The sequence below is a fragment of the Diaporthe citri genome, assembly GCF_014595645.1.
Source record: "Diaporthe citri strain NFHF-8-4 chromosome Unknown scaffold_3, whole genome shotgun sequence".
Taxonomy (NCBI): domain Eukaryota; kingdom Fungi; phylum Ascomycota; class Sordariomycetes; order Diaporthales; family Diaporthaceae; genus Diaporthe; species Diaporthe citri.
In genome coordinates, this window is record NW_025064848.1 from 1,386,934 (window position 1) to 1,413,182 (window position 26,249).

Genomic DNA, 26,249 nt, shown 5'->3' on the forward strand with positions numbered 1-26,249 from the left:
AGGCCGGAATAGCCGACCCAAAGTATGGAACATTTGCATGTAAACCAGACTGGTATCCGGAAACAGTCAGAACGCATCTTGCTCCCTCCCGTCCGGCAGCACCCGGGATAGAAGGAATATTATCAAACTTACTTTTGGCCTACGCACTGACGACTTCCGGTTGCGAATGGTACAAAGTGCATCTTCATGGCTTTCATGGTCTCGGAATCTGCCTCAAGCCAGCGTTTGGGCTCAAAGCAATTCGGCTCGGGGAATATCTGCTCGTCGTTGTGCATCCAGCAGGTCGACATGGAGATGGCGGTCTATCCAACGGTCAGACGTTTGAGTGGCAGAGGAGAAAAGTGAGGAAAGGAAAACTGACCCCTTTCGGTATGGTCCAACCACAGCATTCGATGTCATCTTCTGGAAACACGCGCGGCGTCCTATTCATGCCACCGATGGCCATCCTGTTGCGCTTTGTCGTCAGCACTCGTGATTTTTTTTTCATCATATCATCACGTCGATGGGCGCACCTAAGTCCTTCGGCGATGACGGCACTCAAGTACGGTAACTTCTCCAGGTCAATCCAGGAAGGCCCATCCAAGTCACCGTCCTGACGGGCCCGAGACCAGAGCCCCTCCAGCTCATTCCGAAGTGGCTTAGCCTTCTCGGGTTCAAGGAGCAAATGCGTCATGATGGTTCCGAGCGTGTGCGAGACGTTATGTGCACCTGCTTGCTGAACAAGTTGAGCTAGGCGGGCGAAGCCGCCGTTGCCACCGAGCTCCTTCTCAACGAGATCGCTGTGCACGAGGTGGTCGAGGACGGTGGTCTCATCGCGCGTCTTCGATTCGTCGGAGGGGCGCTTGCGAATCAACATGACCTGCCTGCGCGCCTTCTCGTCCCATATCGTCCAGTCTGTTATGTAGGTGACCAGGCGCCGCAGAAGGGGCCTTGCGACAACGCTAGCGGACAAATAGTAAGCGCAGGTTGTCGACGTACGTGCATTTGATACATGGAAGCACAACAACGAAACTTACCCTACCATCCACGGCATGTGCTTGAAAAGCGGGATGCTCATGGTGCCCATCTTGAGGGTGTGGTACCACTCTTCGTTGAAATCAGGGTCTCCGAGGTAATCGGAGGGCTCCTCGAATATAATGGACGAGATAATATCAGTCGTGAGCGAGCTCAGCGCATTGGTCAGGTTCACCACTTCCCCGGTGCCCTTGTATGTATTGAGCCTATCGCACAGTCTCTGGGAACGCGCAGCGACGCGGGGCTCGATGCGCATGATGCTTGCACGGGCGAACAGTCTGTCAAGCGGAGCCCTGAGGCGTCGGTGGGCATCGTGGCCGGTTGATATTGCTGTCATGTCTGCACCATCGAATTTAGGTCACACAAGGGCTTCAATCTATTTGGGAAAGAGGCTGCGCACCCTCAAAGCCGGTGCCGTTGCTGAATCTTAGGTATGCATCGGTCTTCCTCACGGCGCCGGTGACGAAGATCTTGCTGTACATGGTCGGATCCATGACATGGATTTCCTCGGGCGTGACACGAACCACCGGACCTAGTAGTAGAATCAGATGGAGTTCCTACACCCAAGCCTTACTGTTGTCTATTGAGGAGGGGGCCCATTCAACTTACCGTATTTCTCGTGCATGTCTTTAATCTTCTCAAAATACTTGCCGGTCCGGATGAAGTTGTGGTAAAACTCGTACCAATGCGTAGTCTTGGCGAGAAACGGGCCCGGGAACGCGGCCAGTGGGCTTAGGTACATGCGGTAGAATACCAGACAGATTGTGTATGCAAGAACGGCTGTCAGTAAGAATACGATGAGTTGATTCCATAGTGCAAGGGCTTTCGTTGTTGCTAGGCCGGATGCTATATCGACAGGCAGTGGACACTGGAATTGTCCTCGTTGGGTGCCAAACCCAGAGATATTTGCGCCAGGTTGCAGCATGATCTCCTTGGTTAATGAAACGAATTAAAGCACTCGTATTCTCAAGAATGGTTTGGCTTTGAGAATGTTTAATTCCAAAACATCGGGAGGAAAAGACGATATATCTAATGGCTGCTCCAGTGTCATGCTTAACTACATACGGCCACCAAACACATTCTCATGTACTCAGTTCCGAGATCTAAAACTTGACAAATCACAACGAGGCCCATACGATGTCTCGGAAATTTCGCATCACCAGAGAAAAAGTGGGTGGGTCTTATCATCACCACATTGGATCGATAGATATCGCACTCAGCCATGGCTGCGTATGGCTCCTCAGAATCGTCATCGGAGCAGCCTGGGTAGTTCAACAGCATTAGCACAGTTCCAGGGAGGAACTCGGCTCAATGGTTTGCTCCCTTCTATACCGGTCCAGAGTGGCTTGCACTAGCTGCTCCACAACCGCCCACTCAGCTTGTGGTGTTCAGGAAATCGATGTGCATAAAGTTCAACTACAGATGCCGTCTCTTGCCGTGAAACACATCTGCATTTCACCATATCGAAATAGTAATCCGCAGACTTGACATGGCTGGTGCCGATTTCCGGGATCGGGGGCCTTGAAGAGAGCGCCAGACATGACCATCAGCAGTGTCAAGCGAACTCCGAAACTAAGATCAGCAGGAAGAGCACATTTCCAACCTCGCCCAGGCTTGCATTCTCAAGATGTTGAAAATCAACTCAAAAATCATCAGGCAAATTTCCCTGCCTGCAAATGCATATCACTTAGAGCCATAAATGCTGTCGATCTACACGTCCATGTAGTGGCGGCGCTGATCGATGTGGAGAACGAGTACTGCATACGAGTACTGCATACGACTACTGCATACGACTACTGCACGAATTCTCTAGACCACACCCAGTCCGTTTACGTATTCAACAACGCTTCAGCAAGGTGACTGTGCATAGGTTCAGAATTCTGACAATCGCGGCCATGCTTCGGTGATATATTGTTTCACATTTCGAATCTCATCTATGGTCTACAAGTAGCACTTTCAAACCCATCCACATGAATGAGAAAGCGACAATCATTACACTTCCAACATCCAAACTCATTTAGCCTTGTTACTCATTATCAGTGAAATCCATAAGATCTCCCTCAGTAACCTTCTGTCGGAAGTATTTAATCAGGCTGAAGGACGAGCTAGCAAACCCGAAAGCTCTGCTTACAGTAGCAGAACCAATAGCTCCTTGTGCCACAGGATTTCGAAGCGAGAATTGTGGACAGACATCGTGCACGTGTAGAAAATAGCGGGGTATCTCTTCGTCGGCTTAAAGAGCGAGATCCTTCTGTGCATTGCCCTGTCAAGCCCCGCTCCAAAAGCCTGGAAAAAGTACACAACTGGTCCAGACTGGTTAGCAGAGCGGGGCACAAGGCCAGCACTTGGATAGCTGTTCGCTTGGACGGGCTCAACCGCGTGCGCCTACTCGTCTGTATTATACTGTGGTGTCACTTATTGAATTCCCGCACTCCAACGTGATGTGATATATGCCTCTCCTGAAGGGCGATGGACTGACTGTGAATGCTGTGTGTTGGCCCAGCCCGGCGATGTCAAGTAGGTGCTAGACGGGACACAGCGAGCAGAAGACGCAAAGGGAGGAGGAGTTGCCAAGGCTTGCAGACAAAGGGTTCAAGCCCAATGCGAATTGGAAAGTTGGGATTTATGGACGAGAGAGAGAAGAAAAAAAAACGTATCAATTGCATCTGAAACCTCGCAACGCTTGTGATGAACTAGAATCTATATGGGTTTGATTGCCGGTGTCAGCTCGGGTCAGCTGGCAGCGACCAGAATGGTCGAGAGACACGGTCTCAATACCGTGTATCTCATTCCTAATTTTCTTTCTAGTTGCATATTTTCACATCGCTATCATGCTCCTTGCATATACAGAAGTACAAATTAGTAAATGCCTAAAGTAAATCAGAAAGACCTACCAGGGGGGAGGGGGGTTTCTGACTGGGTTACGCAATGCACTTATATTTTGACATTTAATTGAAATTTCGTAACTCTAGCAAAATGCTAATAAAAGGCTATTGCAATATTATTAAAAGGAAATTATATTAAGACTTTAAATTATATTTATATTAACTTTATATTAATATTAACTTTATATTAACTAATATTAATTAATATTATTATAAATTTATATTAAAAGTTTTAATTTAAATCTTATTAATTTTAAACTTAGTTTTATTTTTAATTATTTTTATAATTTTATAAATCCTTTTATAATAAATAATTAAGTTAATAAAGAGTAAATAAGTAGTTAGGTTGGGGATAAAAAAAAGAGGTTTTGTTTTACTATTATGTTAAGAGTTAATATAATGTTAAGAATTAACATTATGTTATAGCATATTAGGAATAACCATATATTAGTAACGTGTAAATAATGTAATATATATATAAAAAAAGCATGTTAGAACCTTGATTGCATGTTATTATTATGTCACTATTCCATTGACATACTGATGCGATGTTGACAAAAAACCCCCCTCCCCCTGGTAGGGAATCGATCACCAACCTGCTAACATACTCTCACGGCACGAGATCACTTCGCCGTGGGTGACCTTTTCTCGCTCCCAACCTGTCCTTCTATGCCATCACACTCTGCCTTTTCCCCGATATGGGGACGGCCAAAAAAAAGCACCACAAAACCAATATAAGCCAGTCGAGCCCGCTGCAATGACGATATACATCCAAATGTATGGAGATAGCATCTTTTGGCCATTTTCAGGGTTCCAGTGGAAGAAGACATGAAAAGATTCTCACCAAAAGTTCTTCAGTTGGATCACAATCACCTTTGCATTATTCCAAGACTCTTGCAGCGGCGAAAGTAGCCGGCAGAAGATCATTGTCAGCAGAGATGGAACGCGACTGCTGTCCATCTTTTCATGCTGCTTTTTCTATCTCAAAGTTCGAATTTAACATGTCAAAGTTCGTCTTCGTATCAATCTCGCTAACGTTCTATGGCTGCAGTGAACAATAATAAACAATGACGATCCAGCCGGCTTCAAAATATCGTAGTCTGCTCACTGAACTACTAATGCCATGCCACTCCGCATTCCCCGATCTTGCCATCACTTTCTGCTTGTATCTCGAGCAATCTGCTTGTAAGTATGAAGCTACTCCTTGGCGATAATAAATGGTGTTTAAATTGAGATGTCCACTTGAGATGTACACAAAGTTCACCAAACTCCAATACACGGCGAAGCGGGGCCTTGCAGGCATTCAAGTATATATATATATATATATATTTTCATGAACATACACTGAAAGTTTAGACAGGGCGGCCTGTCGCCATATTCTGTACCGGGGATGTGGGGAAGTTGTGAATCGTGGTTAAACCGTTTAATGGCTAGTAAACCATAGGCAATTGGGAGGGGAAGTTGAACCATTTATTCTTTTAAGCGGTTTAAAAAAAGTAAGCAGTTTAAATTATAATTAATAGTTTAGCTCTATATAAATAAATTTAATGCAATTTATACCTACTTTGGTAGAAACCTTAAAGAAGGAAGTTGCTCCATTTATATAAAATATTACTAACTTTACCAATAGGTAGCAGGGCAGAAAAAAAAAGGAAAGGAAAGGGAAGAGAAGAAAAGAGAAGGCTTTTCAAAAGAAGGCTTTTCATAAGAAGGCTTTCTAAAAGAAGGGATTTTTAAAATTTAATTCTTTCTTAGATAAAATTAATGCCAAAGACTCTTTAGCTAAAATGCCCTCCTGCCCTCTATCAACCGCTCCTTCCTTTAAGCCGCTTAAGCAGGTTTAAACTACTTAGGGATTTTAAACCGCTTAGAAATTTCAAACCGCTCAAAAGAATAAACGATCCAACTTCCCCTCCTATTTTAAACCGCTTGTGACGGTACGGCACTTATATACTGCTGGGTAATTCCAATTGCGATTGGAAATTACTGGTCTTTTGGCCGAGCGGTCTATTTCGCCAGCAGTTTAATAGATTCGTCTCACCGCTTACCCGCCCAATATAGCCGGTACAGCTTTAGGTCAACACTGTGTTGTCATGGTTTACATCGTCCCTTGAACCCAAGCTGACTGTATGTCTTCGGAGCACACAGTTTCTATTCTACACCGGCCGCTTCCATAATCGCGTGATTAGAGACTCGTCGGCCTCATTGGAGCTGCGTCTTCTTTCGGGGTTCCCAGTCCCCTTTGCGGGCTCCTGAAATGATGACTTCGGGATGTCCCCAATGCAAGGGCGTACATTTTATCCACTCTGCAAGTCTCAGAGCTCCATTCCAACCATCTGGCTACTTGTCCAATCCTCTCTCTCTTGGAAATGTCAACAACTAGCATCCTTTCTCCGATAAATTCAAGGAGAAAGTGCCTTCGCAGCGTGACCGCCCATTTTTCGAATCTCGTGATAAGCATGAGAGTATTTCCGGCACTTCTGCAGATGCCAACATCGATGCCTTCTCTCTGGTCAGCATGAAGGGGGAGATCGCTATCACAAATTCTCTCCTCCATGAAGTCCACAATCAAGGGAGTCTCATCCATCAACAGCAGAGCGGCAAATATTTTGGAGGCATTGGACTCCGAGTTGCCAGAGACGAAGTTGATTATACCTACCAGGGGGAGGGGGGGTCTTTGTATGGGTCACGCAACGCAATCATGTTTTGAGATCCAAACAAAATTTTGAAATTATAATGCAATACTAGCAAAATACTATTAAAATACTATTAAAAGTTAATTATATTAAGGCTTTAAATTATATTAATATTAACTTTATATTAAGATTAACTTTATATTAATTAATATTAGCTAATATTAAAATAAATTTATATTAAAAGCTTTAATTTAAACTTTATTAACTTTAAACCTATTTCTATTTTTAAATATTTCCATAATTTTATAAACCCTCCCATAATAAATAGTTAAGCTAGTAAAAAATAAATAAGTAGTTAGGTTGGGGATAAGGAAAAAAAATAACTTTTTTAAAAGATGTATATTAAACGCTAATATTATATCATAATATGTTAAACGCTAACATTATGTTACAATATATTAATATTAACATAATTTCCTTCTTAAGTAAATAATGCAAGCCACTCTTTTTATAATACTATCAATTTATTAATTACAAATTAATATCATTTCAACGTTATCTCGCAATGCTAGTGTGATACTCTCCAACACCCCCCTTCCCCCTGGTAGGTATCAGAGCAACGGTCTCGCAAGACAGGATGCTCAGATGTTGATATGTATACTTCGATATTTTCTGATGTGACAATGCTGTCAATGGCGTCGTTGGGTAGGAAAACTTGATGGCATTCGTGTGCGAAGATGTCTCAGGAGACTGGTGGCCCCGGCGTTTGGGGCGGGCACTGGGTCCGTGTTGAGCTGTTCGAGAAGGGTTTCTAATGAGTCCTTGATAGTTGTGGCGCGGCTGAAGAGGTCCATGTAGTTCAAATTGTCGGCATTCTTCCATCGCTTCATCCAGGCATCAAGTGCGACTATCTGTCTGATCTATAGCAGGGCCCAGTTCTGGCAACCCACCCCAGCCTCGAAACCGACGCCGGTCTCGAGTATAGAACTCCCACAGAGAAGGCTGTGGTAGTACTCATAGAGCGTGGGTTCTTCCTGAAGAACTGTACTAGCAATGATATCGTCCAGTATTAAAAGGGCGGATGAGAAGCGAAAGGCAGCCTGCTCGGCACTCAGGATAGGTACCTGGGTAGGATCGATCCACGGCGGAGATGTGAGGCTATCCATGACCGCCTTGAAGTGTGCACTGGGCTCTGGCGGCTGGGCCGCGCTTGAGCCGCCCAGCAGTTGCTTGAATAAAGCCCGAGCAGCGTCGAGATGCGCCTAGCAGTTGCTGAAGCTCAGCATGGCGGCCTCGAAGCGTTGGACTTGCAAGATGCTCGACATGATCCTCACTGCCCCTAGACATGTTCGGTAACGCCCGAGTCCTGGATGACCTGCAACGGCTCCTTGAGGACGCGGAAGACGTCTCCGTTCTGCTGGAGCATCGCCTCCGAGACCAGGTAGAAATTTCCCGTCTCCCGCGCAAGCGAGAAGAAGTATGATCTCTGGAAGAGGGCGGCCTATCGGACGACTGGGCTGCCAATCATCATTTCTAGGACCCATGCCCTGCCGCCGTCGAGCAGAGACGGTCGTTAGAAGGGGAACAGGAAGGGAAACAGGTGTCCAAGGTGAGAGGTGACCAGCACGGTGTCCGCCCGTCCGAAAGCAACACGCTCGCGATCATACCTCCCATTAAGGCCGCAATCCTTCCCTCACGGCTGTCGGACAGCAGCCTTCTCTGGCTGGGAGAAGGCTGGACCGGTGGCCTCCCTATCACTGTGTGTTCTGGGCACGATAATAGTGGCTTCCTCAGTGACCTCAGCATCGTTTACCGCCATCAATAGGTCCTCGGAATTTCCGATGGCAGAATCTTGCCCCAGCGTGATGACTGGTCAGACGGAGTCGCCGGAGCTATGTGCGCCGCGCCGCCTTCTCCTTCACCACTTGCGTGAGCCGAACAGCCATCTCATCCTGGCGCGCCGCCGTCCATCCAGTCCCCTGATACAGTAATAAACGCTTAAACACCCAGCGTTAAAAAAAATATAATATTAATAACGTGGTTTACCACTAAGTGGCGGATATCACTAAGTAGCGGATTTTTCCAACTTTACCCAACTTTTATTAATTATAATATTACATTAAGATAAATAAATTAATAAAAAGTTAGCATTAATTAATGCTAACTGCATTTAATTCCTTATTTTTAATTAATTTCGTTAATTTAAAAGCATTAGCGTAGGTACAGTGCTAATTTAAATTAATTAACTTTTAATAGGAAATATATATTTAGCATTAATTAATAATAATTATATTATTAAAAATATAATTCACTTTAAATTAATAAAATAGCTATATTTACATTAATTAATGCTAATTAAGCTGGATTTATTATAATATAATTAAAATTTAATTAATTAAACATTTTTTTATCTTTTTTATAAGTTTTTATATTATGCTTAGTTTCGCTATAATTGCTATAATATCTTTTAATTAATTTATTACAAACCAACTCTTTTATCTTATTACTTATTTCATTAGCTAATTACTTTACTTTTTATTTCTTTTAAATAAAAGCTTAAAATTTCTTAATTATAAATACTTCTTTAAGCTATACTTCGGTTTTTTTAGCCCTTTAGCATTTAATAAGTACTATATTAACATCCTAAAGCATATAAATTTGCTTGCTTATTATAATAAGTAAATATATCATTACTTATATACTTTTCGCTAATTAATTAATAGCCTTTATAATTAATATAAAAAAGCTTCCTTAATAAGCAAAAATCCTACTCTTAATAAAACTTAATTATTAAATAATTTATTAAGCATTTAATAATATTTAAGATTTTTATTTTTAAAGAGAAATAAGAAAGAATTATATTAAAGTTTATAAGTAAATATTAAGCTTAAAAATTATAAAATTAAGATCCTAAAGAAAAATTCCAGCTCTTTTAAATATAAACTTAATATTTTTTATTATAAAAGTTTTATTATAAGCTATCTTAAATATAAGAAAGAACTTAAATTTAGTAATATAATTAATTAAGGCTTAAATAAAAAGATTAATTTTATTATTATATATATATTTTAAAGGTAAATATAATATAATATTTAATAGCTAAAGTAAGTAAAATAAATGCAATAATATACTAATAATAATAATCTTATTATCTTTATAATATTAATTAAACTTAATTAATATATAACTTTTATAGCTATTTATAATTAATATTTAATAATTAACATTTCTCTTTAGCTTAATATGCTTATTAAAATATTAAATTTATTTTAAATTAATTATATTATTTATTTATTTATTAAAAGTAAGCTTAATAATTTAATTATTTAAAAAACTTAACTTTATTACTTAGCTAGCAAAATAGTAAGCGCCTTAAATAATTATAAATAATAAGATTTATAATTTATTTACATTAATGCATTTAATAATAATTACTTATTTTTAATTATTAAGCTAAATTAATTTAGCCTTTTTATGCTTATTAATACATATAATAATTATTAATAAGGTAATTATGCCTATTATAAAGCTAATTTTATTAAAGTTATAAAGGTTATTATTAATAATTTAATATTTAGCTATTATATTGCAAAGAAGCTTAAATTAATTCCTAATAATCTTTAAATCTTTATAAAGAGCCCTTTAATAATTATAAGAATAGTTAAACTTAATCTTTAAGCTAAGTTATAAATTTATAAAGCGTTAAGTTTAATACTTACCTATAAGCTTGCTATCTTAAAATATTAATAAAAAGTTAGCTATATTTTTATATTAAAAAGTTGTAAAGGGAATTTTTAAGTATTTTAATTAATAATATATTAAATAAGTATTTATTTTTTAATTAAGTTAAGTTTATATTATTTAATGTATAATTCTTTAAAATTATATTATTAATTTATTTTGCAATATAAAGTTATTTTAAGGATATTAAAGATCTGAATAGCTTAAGTTATAAATAAGGGTTTAATGCAATTTTTTAAAATATTAAATAGCTTAAATAGCTAAAAGTATTTTATTTTCTTTAAATAAAGAATATATATTTTTATTATTAAGTTTTTATGCATTAAATATTTAAGTACGTGAATTAATATAAAATTAATGCGAAAATTAAAAATGCAATTAGCATTAAAAACAGCTTATTTTATTAAAATCTTAATAATTTTTCATTATATTACATTACCTTTAACCCCTTTAAATTAATAAAAATAATTAAAAATAAGGAATTAAATATAGTTAGCATTAATTAATGCTAACTTTTTATTAATTTATTTACCTTAACATAATATTATAATTAATAAAAGTTAAGTAAAGTTAAAAAAATCCGCTACTTAATAATATTCGCTACTTAGTGGTAAATTACGTTAAGCAATTAATTATATAGTAAAAATTAAAATAATTTCTTTATAAAATAAGTTTTATAAATATCCTTTAAATAAAAAACTTAATTTCTTTCCTTTTATATTAATATATATCTTCTTAATAAAGTTTTAAAGAAATTTAAAATAATTACTTAAAAAACCCTTCTTAAATAAGCTTATAAAATATTATTATAGCTAATATTTAACCTTATAATTAACTTTAATAAAAGTTAAAATAAAGAATAATATAAAACATAATAAAATTATATTTTATTAAATTTATTATTTGATTAATAATAATACAATTACCCTTGAAAAATTAAAAGAAAGTAAAAAAATAAAGATGAAAAGAAATATTACATATTAAGCCATATGCAACTTTATGCAGAAGCTTAGGGAGGGATAATTAGAAAGCTGAGCAGATAGCAAATAAACCAATGAATAGTTAATTTAAAAAACACAGTGTGGCCAAAGCCATATGTGATGTAAACATCACATAATGGCCGCATCTCGTCACACCTTTTCCGCCGGAGACGGCATGTCCAACATCCATTGGACCTTGTGGCCCTTGCTACAGGCAAACGTGGCAGACCGGGATGCAGAGCCAAGTCTATGATCAGCAGGCAGATGGGTCGAGTAAGACGCTGTGTTCCTATCTTTGGGTAAGCGATAGCGAAAGTTGATCAGCCCTTTCTCTTAAATGGCGGTCGTGGGGGTAATGGATGGACAAGACGGCCCGAAGACCGAGGGGTGAGCGGTCAAGTGGCACACCCCAAGGCTGACTAGGTTCAAGCCACGGGTTACATAAGGCACGGGATGTGTGCCCTTTCGAGTCCAGCGCAGTCAGATATCAAGACTTCCAAGAGAAAAGGGACGTAAGAGGATCCTCGAAGATACAGTAGTCAGAGCACCCACTCAAGCATGGCCCCCAACTCACCCCAAACGTAAGGTACTGAGTCTCAAGCAACTGAAATAAGTCTGATAACACTTTCTCGACCTCGCCAAGCTCGACCTATCTAGTCTGAATTGCATGAGTTGAACGAAGGATTGGGCTGCTGACATCACCTCGTCTTTGGTGTGTGATGGGGGCTGTGCTTGAGTGGATAGTTTGACTCAATTGATAACACAAGTGAAATATGCATAATAGAGAAATACTAACAACGGGGAATTCCTGGCTGAAGAAGGTGTCGATGTTAGCCATGAGCTGTAAGCTGACTCCTCTAACGCCATCATGGCGCACGAAGGAATTAGAGTGAACGAGGCAGGAGGATGGCTGGTTGATGGAAGAGGATGAGGATGGAATCACTGATAGAGCCAATAGCCCAAGCCTTGGAACATGGTAAAGTTTTTTGATAAAACCGAAGACATGACCTCGAATGCCATGTTGGTAATTTTCCTCTCCCGTCTGCCATCATTCACTCAACGCCATCATGTCCAGTCCATTTCAAGAGATACAGCAGCTACTGACGTCCGCAGATGGACCCTCGCGAGGTGCTGTGCTGCGCCAGTTGCATGAGATTGTAGTCTCTGCCGAGACGCCTGAAGAGACAGCTACACGCATGTAAGTGCCGAGCTAGTAGCTCGATTGGGAAACTCTAAAATGAAGATGTTGCTAACTTCTTGGTGCAGTGCACTCTATGTAGGGACACCAGCTCTGAGGTTCATGACTTGTTGAGCTAGAAAGTGTTGACTCCTCTCCAGCCATTGCAGACTTCAGCCATAAGGATCGGCCATGACTTAAAGATATTCGATATCCTCAACGAGGGACCCAAGAGTCTTGGGGAGCTTGTGAAACTCACCAGGGCCCATCCCATCACCCTAGGTGCGTGTGTATAACTCACGAACACTCAGTCCGTGTAAACTCTATCTATCAATCAATACTAACTGATATGTCTCCAGGACGTCTTCTGAAATACATGGCTTCAGTCGGGATCATTCGCGAGTCTAGTGCAGACTGCTACGAATCCAACAAGAAGAGCCGAAATCTGGCAACTTCCGAGGCAGTCACAATCATGACACACTTGTACGTAGCGCAATCACCATCTGAAGCACACCCTACTCTGCACAGAAAGCTGATATCCCCCAAGCTTTGAGAACTGTTCCCCTCTGTTTCAGGAGATGCCGGCCTTCCTGCGCAGGACGAGCTACCAGGACGTCACCGACGCAAAGGACACAGTCTTCCAGCCTGCATACAAGACCGACTTGGATACATATGCTTGGTTCTCACAGAACCTCGCCCACAAGGTCGCTCTGATAAAGTACATGGGCCTCGAGGAGAATACCAGAGGCCGCTGGCTGGACGAGTACCCCTTCGAGCTCGTGACTCAGGGCTGGGACCCCAAAACGCCAGTCTTTGTCGATATCGGTGGCAATGTCGGCCACTACTGTGCCAAGTTCAAGGAACGTTTCCCCACCGTCCCTGGCCATGTAATCTTGCAGGATCTGCCGAGCACCCTGGCGCATGCGCTACACACGCCGGGCGTCGAGGCGATCCCGCACGACTTCTTCGAGCCTCAGCCTATCAAAGGTCAGTGACACACACCCACAGTCTAAGCACCGGAGAGTCAAATCTTGGTTCGCCAGTAATAATCTCTTGCTGACAAGTTGTTCCAGGTGCCAAGTTCTACCACCTCGGCTGGGTCCTCCATAACTGGAATGATGAGAAGTCGATGCAAATTCTGCGCCAAATCAAGCCAGCAATGGCTCCAGACTCGGTTCTTCTGATCAATGACATGGTGCTGCCTGAGACTGGAGTTCCTCCCTTTTCAACCTCACTGGACCTCGTGATGTTGGGAGCATGTGCTGGCCGCGAACGAACATTGGCCGATTGGAAGAATCTGTTCAGCCAGGTCGGCCTGGCTATCGTCGATTGCAACTTGTATGATGGGAAGTCTTGTCACGGTCTCATCTCTGTGGGTTTGGCATAGCCCATTTTCCATCGTCTAGGAAAGCGCTCTTCAAGGGGGTTGTGAAGACCACTTGGGTGCTTAGGTAGAGAAGGCGTACCCAAGTACACACTCTTAGATACTTTTCAATCAGATGTTTTCAGTTGTTACAATCCACGAGCACTTTTCAATTGCTCAAGTCATGGTCCGATCATCCTGCTAGAAACGACTTGCAGCTTATTGCGTTCATGAGCACTCGAGAACTATCATCTACTTCACTGTCAGGAAAGCCCTCATCAGAACCAGCTCCACTGACCCAGGACCCCAAACAAAGGACTGCCCCCGTGTCTCCTATAACGTTGAAGAATTTATCCCTATAACCGATTAACAATTTCTTTGTTCTCGACATAAGATTACAGGCGTACTTCAGTCCTTGGAAATTTGCCCCTGATGTTCGCATATCAGTCAACGATACAGTTTTTCCCGATCAGACTACAACAGTTGTGTGGGGCGAGTAGGTTGATAACGCCATCTTGTCCCGATAGAAAGTTGCCAAGACTGAGAAACCATCGGCACCCGTAGCCTCCGTTAGCTGACAGAAATGCGCTGCTCTGCCAAGGGCTCGGCTCCATTCCCGCACGTTCCAAACAAGTAATCGGAGGTCTTGCCATAATCCTCCCGAGCCGGATTGGACACTCCAGTGGCCCAGGTACCTGCTCCCCCACGGACTGCAAGACTGTCAGCAAACATTCGAGGCAGGAGTTTGAACCTAGCTCTGACATGGCGTCATTGAGTGGGCTGCATCCCGTATCAGGACGGCCTTTCCGGCAGGCAGCTGGTGAGGCTCCAACTGCACATCTCGAAGCCGAATCACGACATGGCTCCGGTATCCCTCGACAGGAATCTTGGCGACGATTGTGCGGCGGTGATCCGGAAACATCCTGGTTTCCCATGTGCAAAAGCCTTGGCTCCTGTTTGCTTGCTGACACGGTCCGGCAAGGTTTCCCGTTGGTGGTTGCGGGCGCTTCCTTGTCTACCCAGAGGAGGATGAAGTAATAGTAGCCGATCTTCCCATCATCGCTGACTCTGTTCAGCTCCGCCAAACCCGCACTTGTCTTAGCTCTTGAGAGTCAAGTCCATGACGATGTGTCCTGAAGGTGCCCGAGACAATTAGCGGGCAAATTCATCACGGCCAAGCTCGACTTCACCGACGAGAGAGCCGAGTAGTAAAGGCTTGATGGAATCCTTCCCTTGCTGGATGCGGTGTGGACCGCGCTGCGCGTTCCTTCAGCCCCCACCAGAATATCGCCAAACTCGGAGGTCCCGCCCTCAAAATGGACCGCAGCTTTCTCACCGCGCTTGCCAAACTGCACGTCAATCCCCTGCAGTAGCCAGCCTCTCAGCCTATGGCGATTAGACCGAATAATCTTGCCACTTTCGTTGCTGACGATTCCAACTCGGGTGCGAGCTTAGTAAGATCGTAAAACACGAATTGTGCTAGTAGACCAGGCGGGATCCAGTGCCTTGTGCGGTCGGCCGGCCCTAAGTTGGTTCATCGGGCATGGAGGATTCCAACCCTTGAGAGGGCCGGGCCGAACAATGACGGAACCAATCTTTTGGGCCCGGGTATCGAGAAATGTTAATGTTGCGAAGTTGGTGTGCCAGAGTCAGACCACTCATACCCGCACCCACAATGATGACATGCGGATACTTCTTGGCAGTCATATTGTCCTGAAGTGATTTGAGGGGTGAGGACTTCTGTTGTAATTACAAGTACGTAAAGCTCTTGTAGTTCCCATAGTCTCAAGAGGCAAAGTTTCTGGCATTCTTTCTCTGTTCGATATACACATAGCAATGCTTCGGTGGTAACCCAAATGACGAGCACGTAGATCGGAACCAAATTCACAACAGCTCCGTCTTCTCTGCGGAACGATCGGGAGGAATTGTGTAGCCATGATTTGTGGTGCAGTAGTAGGGGGTGTAACCATTTAAAGGATTGCAGGCCTAGACAGGAGCCCTCGCAATGCTTTCGCACCACTCCGTTTGCATGAACTCTCAAAAGCAGCATCTGAACGCTGAATAAAACACAATGTTCAACGATAGAAAGCATTACAAAATTTCCTAATTATGGAAACTATTCAAGTTGTGTATTGTCCCTGTTAATGTATTACATCCTATCATAAAGAGGTTAGAAGCGGAAGATAATAAGTCATCGAGATGCAGTTACTTGCGTTATTGGGAGTCAACGCCTCAATGCCACCGTAATGATGCCTTGTGTGCGTAAGTCCATTTTCCTTCGAGTTATACGAACCAGAAACATCAGTGGGTGACGTGGCGGTTTCTAACGCCCGCCTACCAAAGCCCGAGGTTGGTCTCTTTCAGCGGTCTCGGATGGCTTGAATGCGCGCGGCCACACGGCTGTGGCACCTACCTGCATTGGCAAGTATGCACGAGGCGAGGTCGGCCTTCTGTGACGAATGGCCCGGCTGATCCGGCTGACTGCATTCTGGCACCATGACATTGCCTCGTCTCATTTTCGGAGTGAATCAATACTCCGCTGATCTTACATTTTCCTGCGAGGCCGCTTCAAATCTGCTGCATAACACTACTAATGCTTCTCAAGCCATCACACTGTAATCTGCTTGGCTCATCGGGTTCTCGGGCAGTGCTCTGTGTGCGCTGAGTGAGCTGTTGTGTACTCCATGTGTGACACACTTTACGTTCTTATCTCCCGGGATTTCCCTGGTGGCGCAATTGTGCGCGTGGGTTAAGGATGAAAGTGAAAACCAGCTTACTAGTACTAGAGTCCATGTGGAAATTGGCGTTTTGGGGGGCGAAAAAGAAAGGCCATGAACCGAGACAAGTCAATTTGGCATAAGCCCAGCTTATCTAATGGTGATCGGGAAATACGCCAGCAGTCTGCTTGCGTATTCATCCTAACACCGAACACGTCGGCGTGAGAAGCCACTCACTTTGGATCTTACCATGCCTGAGAATAATGGGGTACGTGTACCCACACATGCCGTAATCAATGACAGCGAAATTTGTATGTAGTATCGTGCGATATCCAATCCTGCAACGACGGCTGGCTGACAGGTCTTCCCTTCCACAACGTAAGTCCAGGACTGAAGTGCGTGCTTGGGCGGCGATTGGAAGATACTGAATGTTGCTAATCACTGCGCCCTTCATTGAAAGACAACATATCATTTATTCTTCTGATAACAAACGACGCTTGACAAGGGGGTTCGAGGTCCACATTGGATGGCTGACACGATGATGGGCCGTTTGCCTGGGCTCACAGACCGCTCTGGTCTACCACACATTGGAATAAGCGCTTCTCCAGGCATCAGCATCGAGCATGTCTAGATGCCGCGTCAGACTTTTCATGTGAAGTTCGGAAATCGAGCAAGTCCGCGAGGCTTCGGCGGACTGGTTACGAGGTTTGGCCAGACCGCTCACCATGAGGATGACTGTATCAGCGGTTACATTGTGTTGACACCAAAAATATTCCTGGGTGTCTCAGAAATTATATTAATGTGTGCGCGTGTATATATCTACAAGTATATATATACCTTATGCTCACAGTTCACAACTCGAGCAAGAAAACGTGGCAGCATCGTCTCTTCCGCGTGCTCATCCGTTGGTTTCAGGCCGTACTCAACCAATCACCATGACACGGGCCAAGGTTCTCTACTTCTCTGGGGAAATTCCTCAGGGGGACCCTGAGGGAGATCAGCAGGAATTGTTCAGGAAGTTGCACCTTCTGAGCAAAGAGAGAAACCACCCTGTTTTGGCCTCATTCCTCGAATCAGTGACATCCGCTGTGAGGGATGAGTGCAGCCGCCTGAGCCGAAGTCAAAGAAACCTCATACCGAGCTTCGAGAACGTCCTGGACTTGACCGATCATGTTCTCGACTTGAGGAAGACTCCATTCGGTGGAGCCATCGAACGGGTCTTGGTCCTCGTGTTTCAGCTCGGGAGCTTTATTGCGTGAGTAGACCTGCCATTTGCAACCTCTCAGAGGCCCAAGTATATAACGGACTCATAGCTAACTAAGAAACAAAGATACCATGAGGCGAACCCTCTTGAGTATGACTTCCAACCTTCCAATACGTTCCTCATCGCGAGGGGCCCAGGCTTGCTTTCAGCTGCGGCTATTAGTCTTTCACCTAGACTATCGATGATCCCAAGCATCATCGAGGAAATTACGCGGGTGGCCTTCCGGTTCGGAACTGTCGTTGATCAGGTCTGCCGCTCCATCGAGGTATCTCCAGACGAGATAAATGCCGATGGAGCCTGGATATACTGCGCATATGGTGTTGACGAAGAAGCCGCCATCGACGCAGTAGAGCGTTTCAATGTCGAAAAGGTAAGTAATATTTCTGGAGAACCCTATGACTTCAATCAATCAGGTTACTGACTTGTATTCGAGGCATACCCTGAAACAAATGTGGCGTCTATATTCAATGTGGATGGGAAGTCTGTCAGCATTGGTGGCCCGCCAGCAACACTCAAAGCCCTATTCTCAGAGTCCGACTTCTTCAAGAAGGCGAAGGTCGTGCCGATGAAGAAGGTGCAGGGAATTTGGCACACGGGTCGAGTCTACGGCACAGAAAATGTCCGGAATATCGTGCCAGAGATCGAAAGTGATCACCAGATGCATCTGGCTGTGTTCTCTCCCATCACAGGTTCTCCCATCAAGCCTACACAAGCCAAGCCAGCGCTTGAGGAGATCATGGAGGAGATGCTTACCCAGAGGATTCGATGGGACAAGACCATCGAAGGAGTCACTCTTCGACTAAAGCAGCTCTCGTGCGACACCACTCGACTAATCGCCATCCAGCCGTCACATTATATCGAGAGCCTGCTGGAGCATTGGCAAGCTGAGATTCCATCCATGGAATCGTCGAGCTTGGCCATGGTTCCAGCCGTTATGGACCTTGCTCTAGGAAGAAGTCCACCTCGAGACGCCAAGTCGTCCAAGATCGCCGTAGTCGGCATGGCATGTCGTTTCCCTGGCGGCGCTGATGACCCAGAAAAGTTCTGGGAACTATTGGCGCAAGGGCGCGATGCCCACACTCCGGTCCCGTCCGACAGGTTCGACGTGGAATCACATGTCGACCCGGCTGGAAAGAAGCCCAACGCCTCCAAAACCCCTTACGGTTGCTTCGTCAATGACCCCGGCCTTTTTGATGCCATGTTCTTCGGCATGTCCCCTCGCGAGGCCGAGCAGACAGACCCAATGCATCGACTCGCCCTCGTCACTGCTTATGAGGCTATGGAGAGCGCGGGCTACGTCCATGGCCGCGGTAGGGTGCATACCCGGCGGGTGGGCACTTTCTACGGACAAGCAAGCGATGACTACCGCGAGGTTAATTCCGGACAAGATATCAAGGCGTACTTCATCCCCGGAGGATGCAGAGCGTTCGCTCCAGGGCGCATCAACTATTTCTTCAAATTCTGGGGACCAAGCTTCAGCGTCGACACAGCGTGCTCTTCGAGCCTGGCGGCTATCCAAGCTGCGTGTACCTCCCTGTGGGCTGGTGATGTCGATATGGCGCTGACCGGTGGCCTCAACATCATCACAAACTCGGATGTCTACGCCGGGTTGAGCAATGGCCATTTCTTGTCGCCCACTGGGAACTGCAAGACCTGGGACGAGTCTGCTGACGGATACTGCCGAGCCGATGGTGTTGGCAGTGTGGTTCTCAAACGGCTGGAAGATGCCGAGGCTGACAACGACAACATTCTCGGGGTCGTGCTGTCTGGAGCCACAGACCATTCAGCCGAGGCTGTTTCCATAACTCATCCACATGACGTCGCCCAGTCATTCTTGTATCGCCAAGTGTCCAGGCGTGCGGGTATCGATCCGCTATCGGTCGGCTACGTTGAGAGTAAGTCAATCCCTTTCACTTGGGAATCCCAGACGCAATTCACAAGCTTCTGGGTTATCTATGCTCAAGCAAAGGTCTTCCATCGTCTTCGTTGAGCAGGGAGCTAACTCTAAATCACATAGTGCACGGCACAGGTACTCAGGCAGGAGATAGCAACGAAATGAGATCGGTCACGGATGTTTTCGCTCCAGACGGTCGGCGGCGGAACTTGCCCCTTCACGTCGGTGCGGCCAAAGCCAACGTGGGGCATGGTGAGGCAGCCGCCGGAGTGATGGGCTTCATGAAGACTATGCTGGTCCTCCAGAAAGGTATCATACCGCCCCACATCGGCATCAAGACACGGCTGAACCCAGCGCTTCCTGGGAACCTGGCCGAGAGAGGAGTGGTCATTCCGTACACCGCGACTAGTTGGGGTCCGAACAGCGAGCGCAAGAGGCTGGCCATGGTGAACAATTTCGGAGCTGCAGGTGGAAATACTTCGCTCATTGTGGAGGAAGCCACTCCACGGCCGAGAGCGGGCGAGGACACACGACAAGAACATGTGATCACCGTCTCGGCAAAGACTGCATTATCCCTGCACGACAACATCAAGCGCCTCATCGAATTTGTCGAGCAGAAGAGCGACGTTTCTGTTGCTGACATTTCTTACACCCTGACGGCGCGGAAGAGCCATTACAATTATCGCGTCTCTGTCCTCGCCAAATCTCAAGCTGATATTGTCAAGCTGCTTGAACCTCAGGTGGAAACCTCTCTGACCCTGACACCGCATTCTGGGAAGCAGCCTCACATGGCATTTGCTTTCACGGGGCAGGGCACATTCTACCTCGGCATTGGCGCACAGCTGTACAGGGACTCAACTCTGTTCCGTCAGCAGCTTGATCAACTGGATCATCTCACACGGAGGCAGAACTTCCCCTCGTTCCTGTCCATAATCACTGGGACCTGTCTTGCTGAAGACGTTTCGACTGTCACCATGCACCTGGCAATTGTGTGCGTGGAGATTGCCCTGGCTCGTCTGTGGGGCTCTTACGGCATCACTCCCAGCGTCGTTATCGGCCACAGCCTCGGCGAGTATGCCGCATTGGTCGTTGCCGGTGTTCTCTCTGACAGTGCGGCCGTCTTCCTCGTCGGTACTCGTGCTATGCTGTTGACCACTGGCTTAACCTCTCGTACACACGCCATGTTGACAGTACGAACATCAGTGGAGAACGTTACTAAGGTCGCGGCTGGCATTCCCTTCGAGGTTGCCTGTATCAATGGTCCCAACGAGACAGTTGTCGGTGGCCCAATCTCAGACATGAAGGCCATTTCAGACTCATTGGCTGCATCTGGGCACAGAGCCATACTTCTGGACGTTCCACATGCCTATCACACCAACCAGATGGACTCTATCCTGGGGGAGTTTGTCGAACGGAGTCAGGCCATCGACTTCAAGAAGCCTCGTATTCCCATCATTTCCCCACAACACAGCAGGGTACTAACAGAGGAAGACCCCGTCGATAGCTCGTACTTGGCTGCTTCGACTAAAGCTACGGTAAACTTCGCTGGAGCTCTGGAAAGCGCGTGGGCATCAGGGGTCATTTCCGCGTCCACTATCTGGCTCGAGATAGGACACCATCCGACCAACACGGGCTTCATAACCCGCACACTACCGTCGACTCGGCTGGCATGTCCCAGTCTACACCGGGACGCTGATAATTGGACTACGCTGGCCAAGGCGCTCACGGCTCTGTACGCAGCGGGCGCTAACATCGACTGGAACGAATACCACCGACCGTTCGAGCCAGCTCTCCGACTGGTCGATGTCCCAACTTATGCGTGGAACAACAAGAACTACTGGATTCAGTACCGGGGAGACTGGAATCTCACTAAGGGGCGATCTGAAACCGGGCTCGTGCCCAGTTCAACTGTGCAAGCAAATCACTCGTCTAGCATTCACCGCATCGTGTCCGAGCAATACAGTGCTACCAAGGCTCAGGTGTCAGCTGAGACCAGTATGACTGATCCATCACTTCGAGACGTGATTGATGGACACGCCATGAATGGATATGGGGTTGCTTCTTCCGTGAGTTACGTGCCAGACACTACCGCATCTGATCCATGCTAATATTGTACAGTTCCTCCATGCGGATATGGCATACACGTTGGCTAAATATGTCTTGGAGCGAGGATCCAAGAAATTCTCAGCCCCCCTCGGACTCAACGTTACGGACTTTGAGTACCACGAGCCGGTCGTCAGGCAGCGAGACACGAGATCTGCACAGCTAATCATCACGAGCGCCGAGGCCGATTTTGACAAGATGGAGGTTCAGATCAAATTTTACAATCCGGCCTCGAAGCATTGGTACGCTCATGCCACGGTTCTCTGCGAGGATACTACGGCCTGGCTGTCGGATTGGACTCGCCAGAAGAAACTCGTGACCAGCCGAATCGACGCCCTGAACGCGATGGCGGCCACTGGCAAGGCCAACAAGCTCTCCACGGATCTTGCGTACAGCCTCTTCGGCAAGCTTGTGCGGTACTCTTCGTTGTACCAGACAATGCAGTGGGTGACCCTCAACCAGGACGAAGCTGTGACCGAGGTGTTGTACCCTGAGGACACGAGCGGGACCTGGACTGTGCCGCCGCACTTCATCGATGGTGTGGCATCGCTGCCAGGGTTCATTCTCAACGGCGGAACACACTACGATAACAAGAACAACTTCTTCGTCACTCCGTCCTGGAAGTCCATGCGCTTTGCCAAGCCGCTTACACCCGGTGGTCGACACCAGGCGTATGTCGCCATGGTCCCCGGCGGCGACGGCCACAGCTTTGACGGAGATGTGTATGTCCTTCAGGATGGCGAGGTAGTCGGACTCGTTGAGGCCATCAAGTTCCTTGAATGGCCAAGGTTGATGCTCAACCGCTTCTTCACCCCGCCAGAGCCACTGGAGAAGTCGCCGGTGTTGCCCCTGCCTGAGAAGTGGGAACAACCGCGTCCTGTGGTCGCATTGACTCCACCGTACTCGGACAGGGCCGAGTCCCCGCCGCCCACAGATGTGCACAACAGCGACAGTGCTCCCGTGTTGACTACGGGATCGACAACTCCACTGACTCTGACGCCCGGCACGTCGAGACCTCCAGAGCTGGCAGAAGGAAACGACGTGACTCGCCGTGCCCTCGACCTGCTCGCCGAGGAGCTTGCTGTCGATATTGGTCTTCTGACGGACGAGGCACAGGTCTCAGACCTGGGCCTCGACTCCCTTATGTCCCTTGTCATGTCAACGAGGTTCAGGGAGGAACTAGGTATCGAGATAAGGGATGCCTTCTTCTTGGAGATCTCCACGATTGGAGATCTAAAGAAAATGCTTCAGTGAAGGAGCTCTCTCTACGGGCGGAAGTAGATCACCACCAATAGTCTGTGAGCAAGATTGCATTGATTCTAGCTATCATTTAGTAGGCATACGCAATAGCAAGCTACCTAAATAGACCTTCGAAATATCATGACGGCGTTTCTCCTACAAGAAATCGTCTACCTTAGAACCTCTGCTTGACTTCCTAGCTCGAGACGCAGTATATCCAAATGCAATTACTGGCGTAACAGCTACGTAACTTGATTGTAAAATCAATGGTACTGTATGATCTCTGATTTATAGGCGAATTGATATGGCCGGGTCTGACAAACATTTTCTTTAGGACGATTGACGCAATGTGTTCGGTTTGATCAAGAATCACTCGGGCGCGGAACCCTCGCCAGTAGAACCAATGTCCGTCATACAAATAGATAGCAGAAGCGGCAAAGATCAAGGCGCAGTAGAGAATCGTGTCAGTGGAGCAAGCCATAAAAGGGCCGGGACTCGAACAAGTCTTGGACTGAACCCGGTGATACCAGTTACCGAATGCTATTACACTATTTTAATCGTCCTTGTCGTCCATTGCATGATTTGCCTGTGCACAAGCCCTTGAAATCCGCGGAAATTACCCCAGTCCCATTCAAGATAATTCAGGGTTGCAATACCGACCCTCCGATATTCTTCGGCGTCAAGCTTTGGTGGAGTCAGCAGCAAAGCAACAAAGGTATCTAACCTACCGACCAGCGCAACGAGGACCTCATGAGTCACATCCTCGTCGTCCATGAATGCGGCTACCGGCCACTGGCTCATGAAAGTTCCAGAATCGATGAACAGACCTCTGGCGTCCTCGATGTTCCAACTCCAATCGGGGGGGATGCGTCCCAGGAAGTCACGCAGGACCCTCGCCGTCCGCAGCTTCGTGTGCAGCATCACGTATCCCGACTTCACATCTGCGAATGGGTTTTTGACGTCGGCAGCCTCGACGTGGGTATCGGCCACCTGAGGCTTAAAGCCTTCACGCATCTTGGCCGCGTGAATGAATTCGGCGTCTGATAATACGTATGAGACAGGTCATGACTGCGACGCCCACGACCACGAAGGGCAGGTCATCGTCTTGGACTTGGACCCGGGCCCGTCGCGACGCCACATCATCCCAGAGCGGATGCTGTCGCCCCACAGGCCTGCGAGGTACGGCATGTGCCTGCCCCAAGATGTAGCCTTCGCAAGGGCGCCGATGGTAACCATCTTGTCACCTTCGGACGTCAGCTGGCGCCCGCTAAATTGCTCCATAAGTCCGGTATACCATGTCTCTGTCGTCAGGGCCGGCTCGGGGCCCCGGCATACTCCGCTGCCCACCGGCTCCAAGGGATACAGCCTGTCGCCTTGCAACTGGGGGAAGCGGTCCTCGCTGAGGCGGCAGTGGCTGCACTCCCAGAGCAGCATTTGAGAGGTAACAGAAAAGAAGCCTTCGGGAAAGTACGTGCTCCTGGAGTGTTCATGCGCGGTCAAACCGGGGCCCAGTCTTGACTTGGCACCCATACAGATCCTCGATTTCCAGGCCCTCTCTAGATGAGAGCTTCTCTCGTCCCCACCAGTCCGTTATGATATGCAGGTTGCTTTTGCGTCCATCGCTGAACGAAGATTGAACAGAGATAAGCTTTTCGTTAGCGCGGAGGACCTCCATGGTAGATGCAGAGCGTTGGTTGAAGCAGCCATGTTCGGCTGAGCTGCTGGCCGCAGCGACAATCGTTACGAGAGACCCAAGAGAGATTCCGCTCATTTTCGCGGCCTCTGCTGTCCAGTCATCTTTCGAGTCTTGAATGATGCAAAGAGCGTCGATCCACAGATTCCGAATGCCTAGTTTCTCTGAGACTGTGATGCTGTCCTGCAGTGTCTATGGCAAATCTGACCTCTGAAGCCCTGCCCTACGAGAATGCACCTTCTTCGTCGTCGTAAGCCACTGGCTTTGCCTAGTTGATGTTTTTATCCCCCAGCAGTAGCTCAGTGTTGCGTATGGTAGCTCATCTTCATCATTCTCGATCAGACGTACTATCCCGCCCTCGGGACCGGAACCGATCTCGAGCAGGCGTATTGGCCGTTCGGGGGCGAGTGAATGAGAGACCTCGGGCCATCCTGAGACGTTTTCAAGGCTCAAAGGAAGGCCTTCCTCGTCCCAACTCGAGGACTCAACCTGTTGCAGAGACATGCTGGCTGTCTCGGGCGAATCTGCAGCCAGACACTGTGACAGCCATGCAGCCGCCACCTCGAAGGAAGCCGCCGAAGATGTAGAATCCCCGACTGGTCGAATTGGCGTAACACCGAACGGGACATTTGGATCATTCTCGTCCACAAAACAGCCAAGTTTCCGAGTATGCGTGAACGTGCCTTCCGGATACGAGCCTCGGGGCCCTGTGTACTTCTTCAATTGTTCAACAAGATCCGGGTTCACGATTCGAAGGACAAGGCTACTCATCGGTTTGGCCTGGTCAGATAACACATGAGAGGCACTGAAATGGTCCTGTTCTTGCATCTGTTCCTGCTCGAGCCCCTCGAGGTCAAGAACCAGTCGGTGTCTGTCTTGGACAAACATACGAATCCCATCATCAAAGGGCTCACGGAAAGTCTCCATGAATACCACACATAACTTGCAAAATCTGTTGGAGCCGCTATTAGGCCAGTGCTTGAGTTGATCAAGCTGATCATGACCAGGTAGTTCTGAGAGAAGCCCATGCTCATACCCGAGCTCGCTGCTGAGGCTCTCAGCATTGATGCCCGCGCATCGGTGACAAAGATTTAGGGACGAATCGTCGAGAGCCCCCACCGCAGACGGGCATGATGATGAGCTGCCTTGGATTGGAGGGTACTCCGTGTTCTGAGGCCTCGCCAATCCAGGGATTGACTCTGCACTGCGCGAGGCAGCGTCTGAATCCGAATGGTCACCTGTGAACACCGACTCATCGCCCTGGGATGCGTACTCGTACAAGCCGATGGCAATACCTCGCCAAACTCTGTCAAATTCCTCATAATCCATTGATGCTCTCCCCTTCGGCCTGGGCAGGTCAGACCTCCAGGGCTTTTTGAATGCCTCCTCGAGCCGATCTAGCCTCGAGAAGTCCCGCCAAGCTGCGCGCAATTCTCCTAAACTTTCTACCCCACCTATGAGCGTATTTCTTGACTGGCAGCACCATCCTTGAGGTTTGTGCGTAAAAAAACTTTGCACTTGTCTTTACTCGATTTGAAGTGTC

The 26,249-nt window shown here is 46.5% G+C and overlaps 6 protein-coding genes across 6 annotated transcripts; 2 read left to right on the plus strand and 4 right to left on the minus strand.

Moving 5' to 3' along the window:
• Nucleotides 1-128: 128 nt before the first annotated feature.
• Nucleotides 129-1,939, minus strand: INS49_007993 (uncharacterized protein; the record flags this gene model as incomplete). Its single annotated transcript, XM_043168738.1, has 6 exons — nucleotides 129-302; nucleotides 362-446; nucleotides 513-941; nucleotides 1,017-1,353; nucleotides 1,415-1,546; nucleotides 1,624-1,939. 6 exons carry the CDS (start codon nucleotides 1,937-1,939, stop codon nucleotides 129-131), a joined length of 1,473 nt encoding a protein of 490 aa, XP_043026418.1.
• A 5,516-nt stretch (nucleotides 1,940-7,455) lies between these two features.
• On the minus strand, nucleotides 7,456-7,961 carry INS49_007994 (uncharacterized protein; the record flags this gene model as incomplete). The annotated part of the gene is made up of 2 exons (XM_043168739.1): nucleotides 7,456-7,797; nucleotides 7,881-7,961. The coding sequence occupies 2 exons, from the start codon at nucleotides 7,959-7,961 to the stop codon at nucleotides 7,456-7,458; spliced, it is 423 nt and encodes a 140-aa protein (XP_043026419.1).
• A 4,362-nt stretch (nucleotides 7,962-12,323) lies between these two features.
• Nucleotides 12,324-13,888, plus strand: INS49_007995 (uncharacterized protein; the record flags this gene model as incomplete). Its single annotated transcript, XM_043168740.1, has 7 exons — nucleotides 12,324-12,454; nucleotides 12,523-12,532; nucleotides 12,595-12,715; nucleotides 12,793-12,916; nucleotides 12,981-13,420; nucleotides 13,507-13,771; nucleotides 13,840-13,888. The coding sequence occupies 7 exons, from the start codon at nucleotides 12,324-12,326 to the stop codon at nucleotides 13,886-13,888; spliced, it is 1,140 nt and encodes a 379-aa protein (XP_043026420.1).
• A 3,560-nt stretch (nucleotides 13,889-17,448) lies between these two features.
• Nucleotides 17,449-23,028, plus strand: INS49_007996 (uncharacterized protein; the record flags this gene model as incomplete). The annotated part of the gene is made up of 6 exons (XM_043168741.1): nucleotides 17,449-17,768; nucleotides 17,844-18,147; nucleotides 18,310-19,672; nucleotides 19,795-20,802; nucleotides 20,875-21,737; nucleotides 21,790-23,028. The coding sequence occupies 6 exons, from the start codon at nucleotides 17,449-17,451 to the stop codon at nucleotides 23,026-23,028; spliced, it is 5,097 nt and encodes a 1,698-aa protein (XP_043026421.1).
• A 664-nt stretch (nucleotides 23,029-23,692) lies between these two features.
• On the minus strand, nucleotides 23,693-24,027 carry INS49_007997 (uncharacterized protein; the record flags this gene model as incomplete). The annotated part of the gene is made up of 2 exons (XM_043168742.1): nucleotides 23,693-23,697; nucleotides 23,742-24,027. 2 exons carry the CDS (start codon nucleotides 24,025-24,027, stop codon nucleotides 23,693-23,695), a joined length of 291 nt encoding a protein of 96 aa, XP_043026422.1.
• Nucleotides 24,028-24,075: 48 nt separating this feature from the next.
• On the minus strand, nucleotides 24,076-26,035 carry INS49_007998 (uncharacterized protein; the record flags this gene model as incomplete). Its single annotated transcript, XM_043168743.1, has 3 exons — nucleotides 24,076-24,490; nucleotides 24,546-24,889; nucleotides 24,944-26,035. 3 exons carry the CDS (start codon nucleotides 26,033-26,035, stop codon nucleotides 24,076-24,078), a joined length of 1,851 nt encoding a protein of 616 aa, XP_043026423.1.
• Between the last annotated feature and the right edge of the window lie 214 nt (nucleotides 26,036-26,249).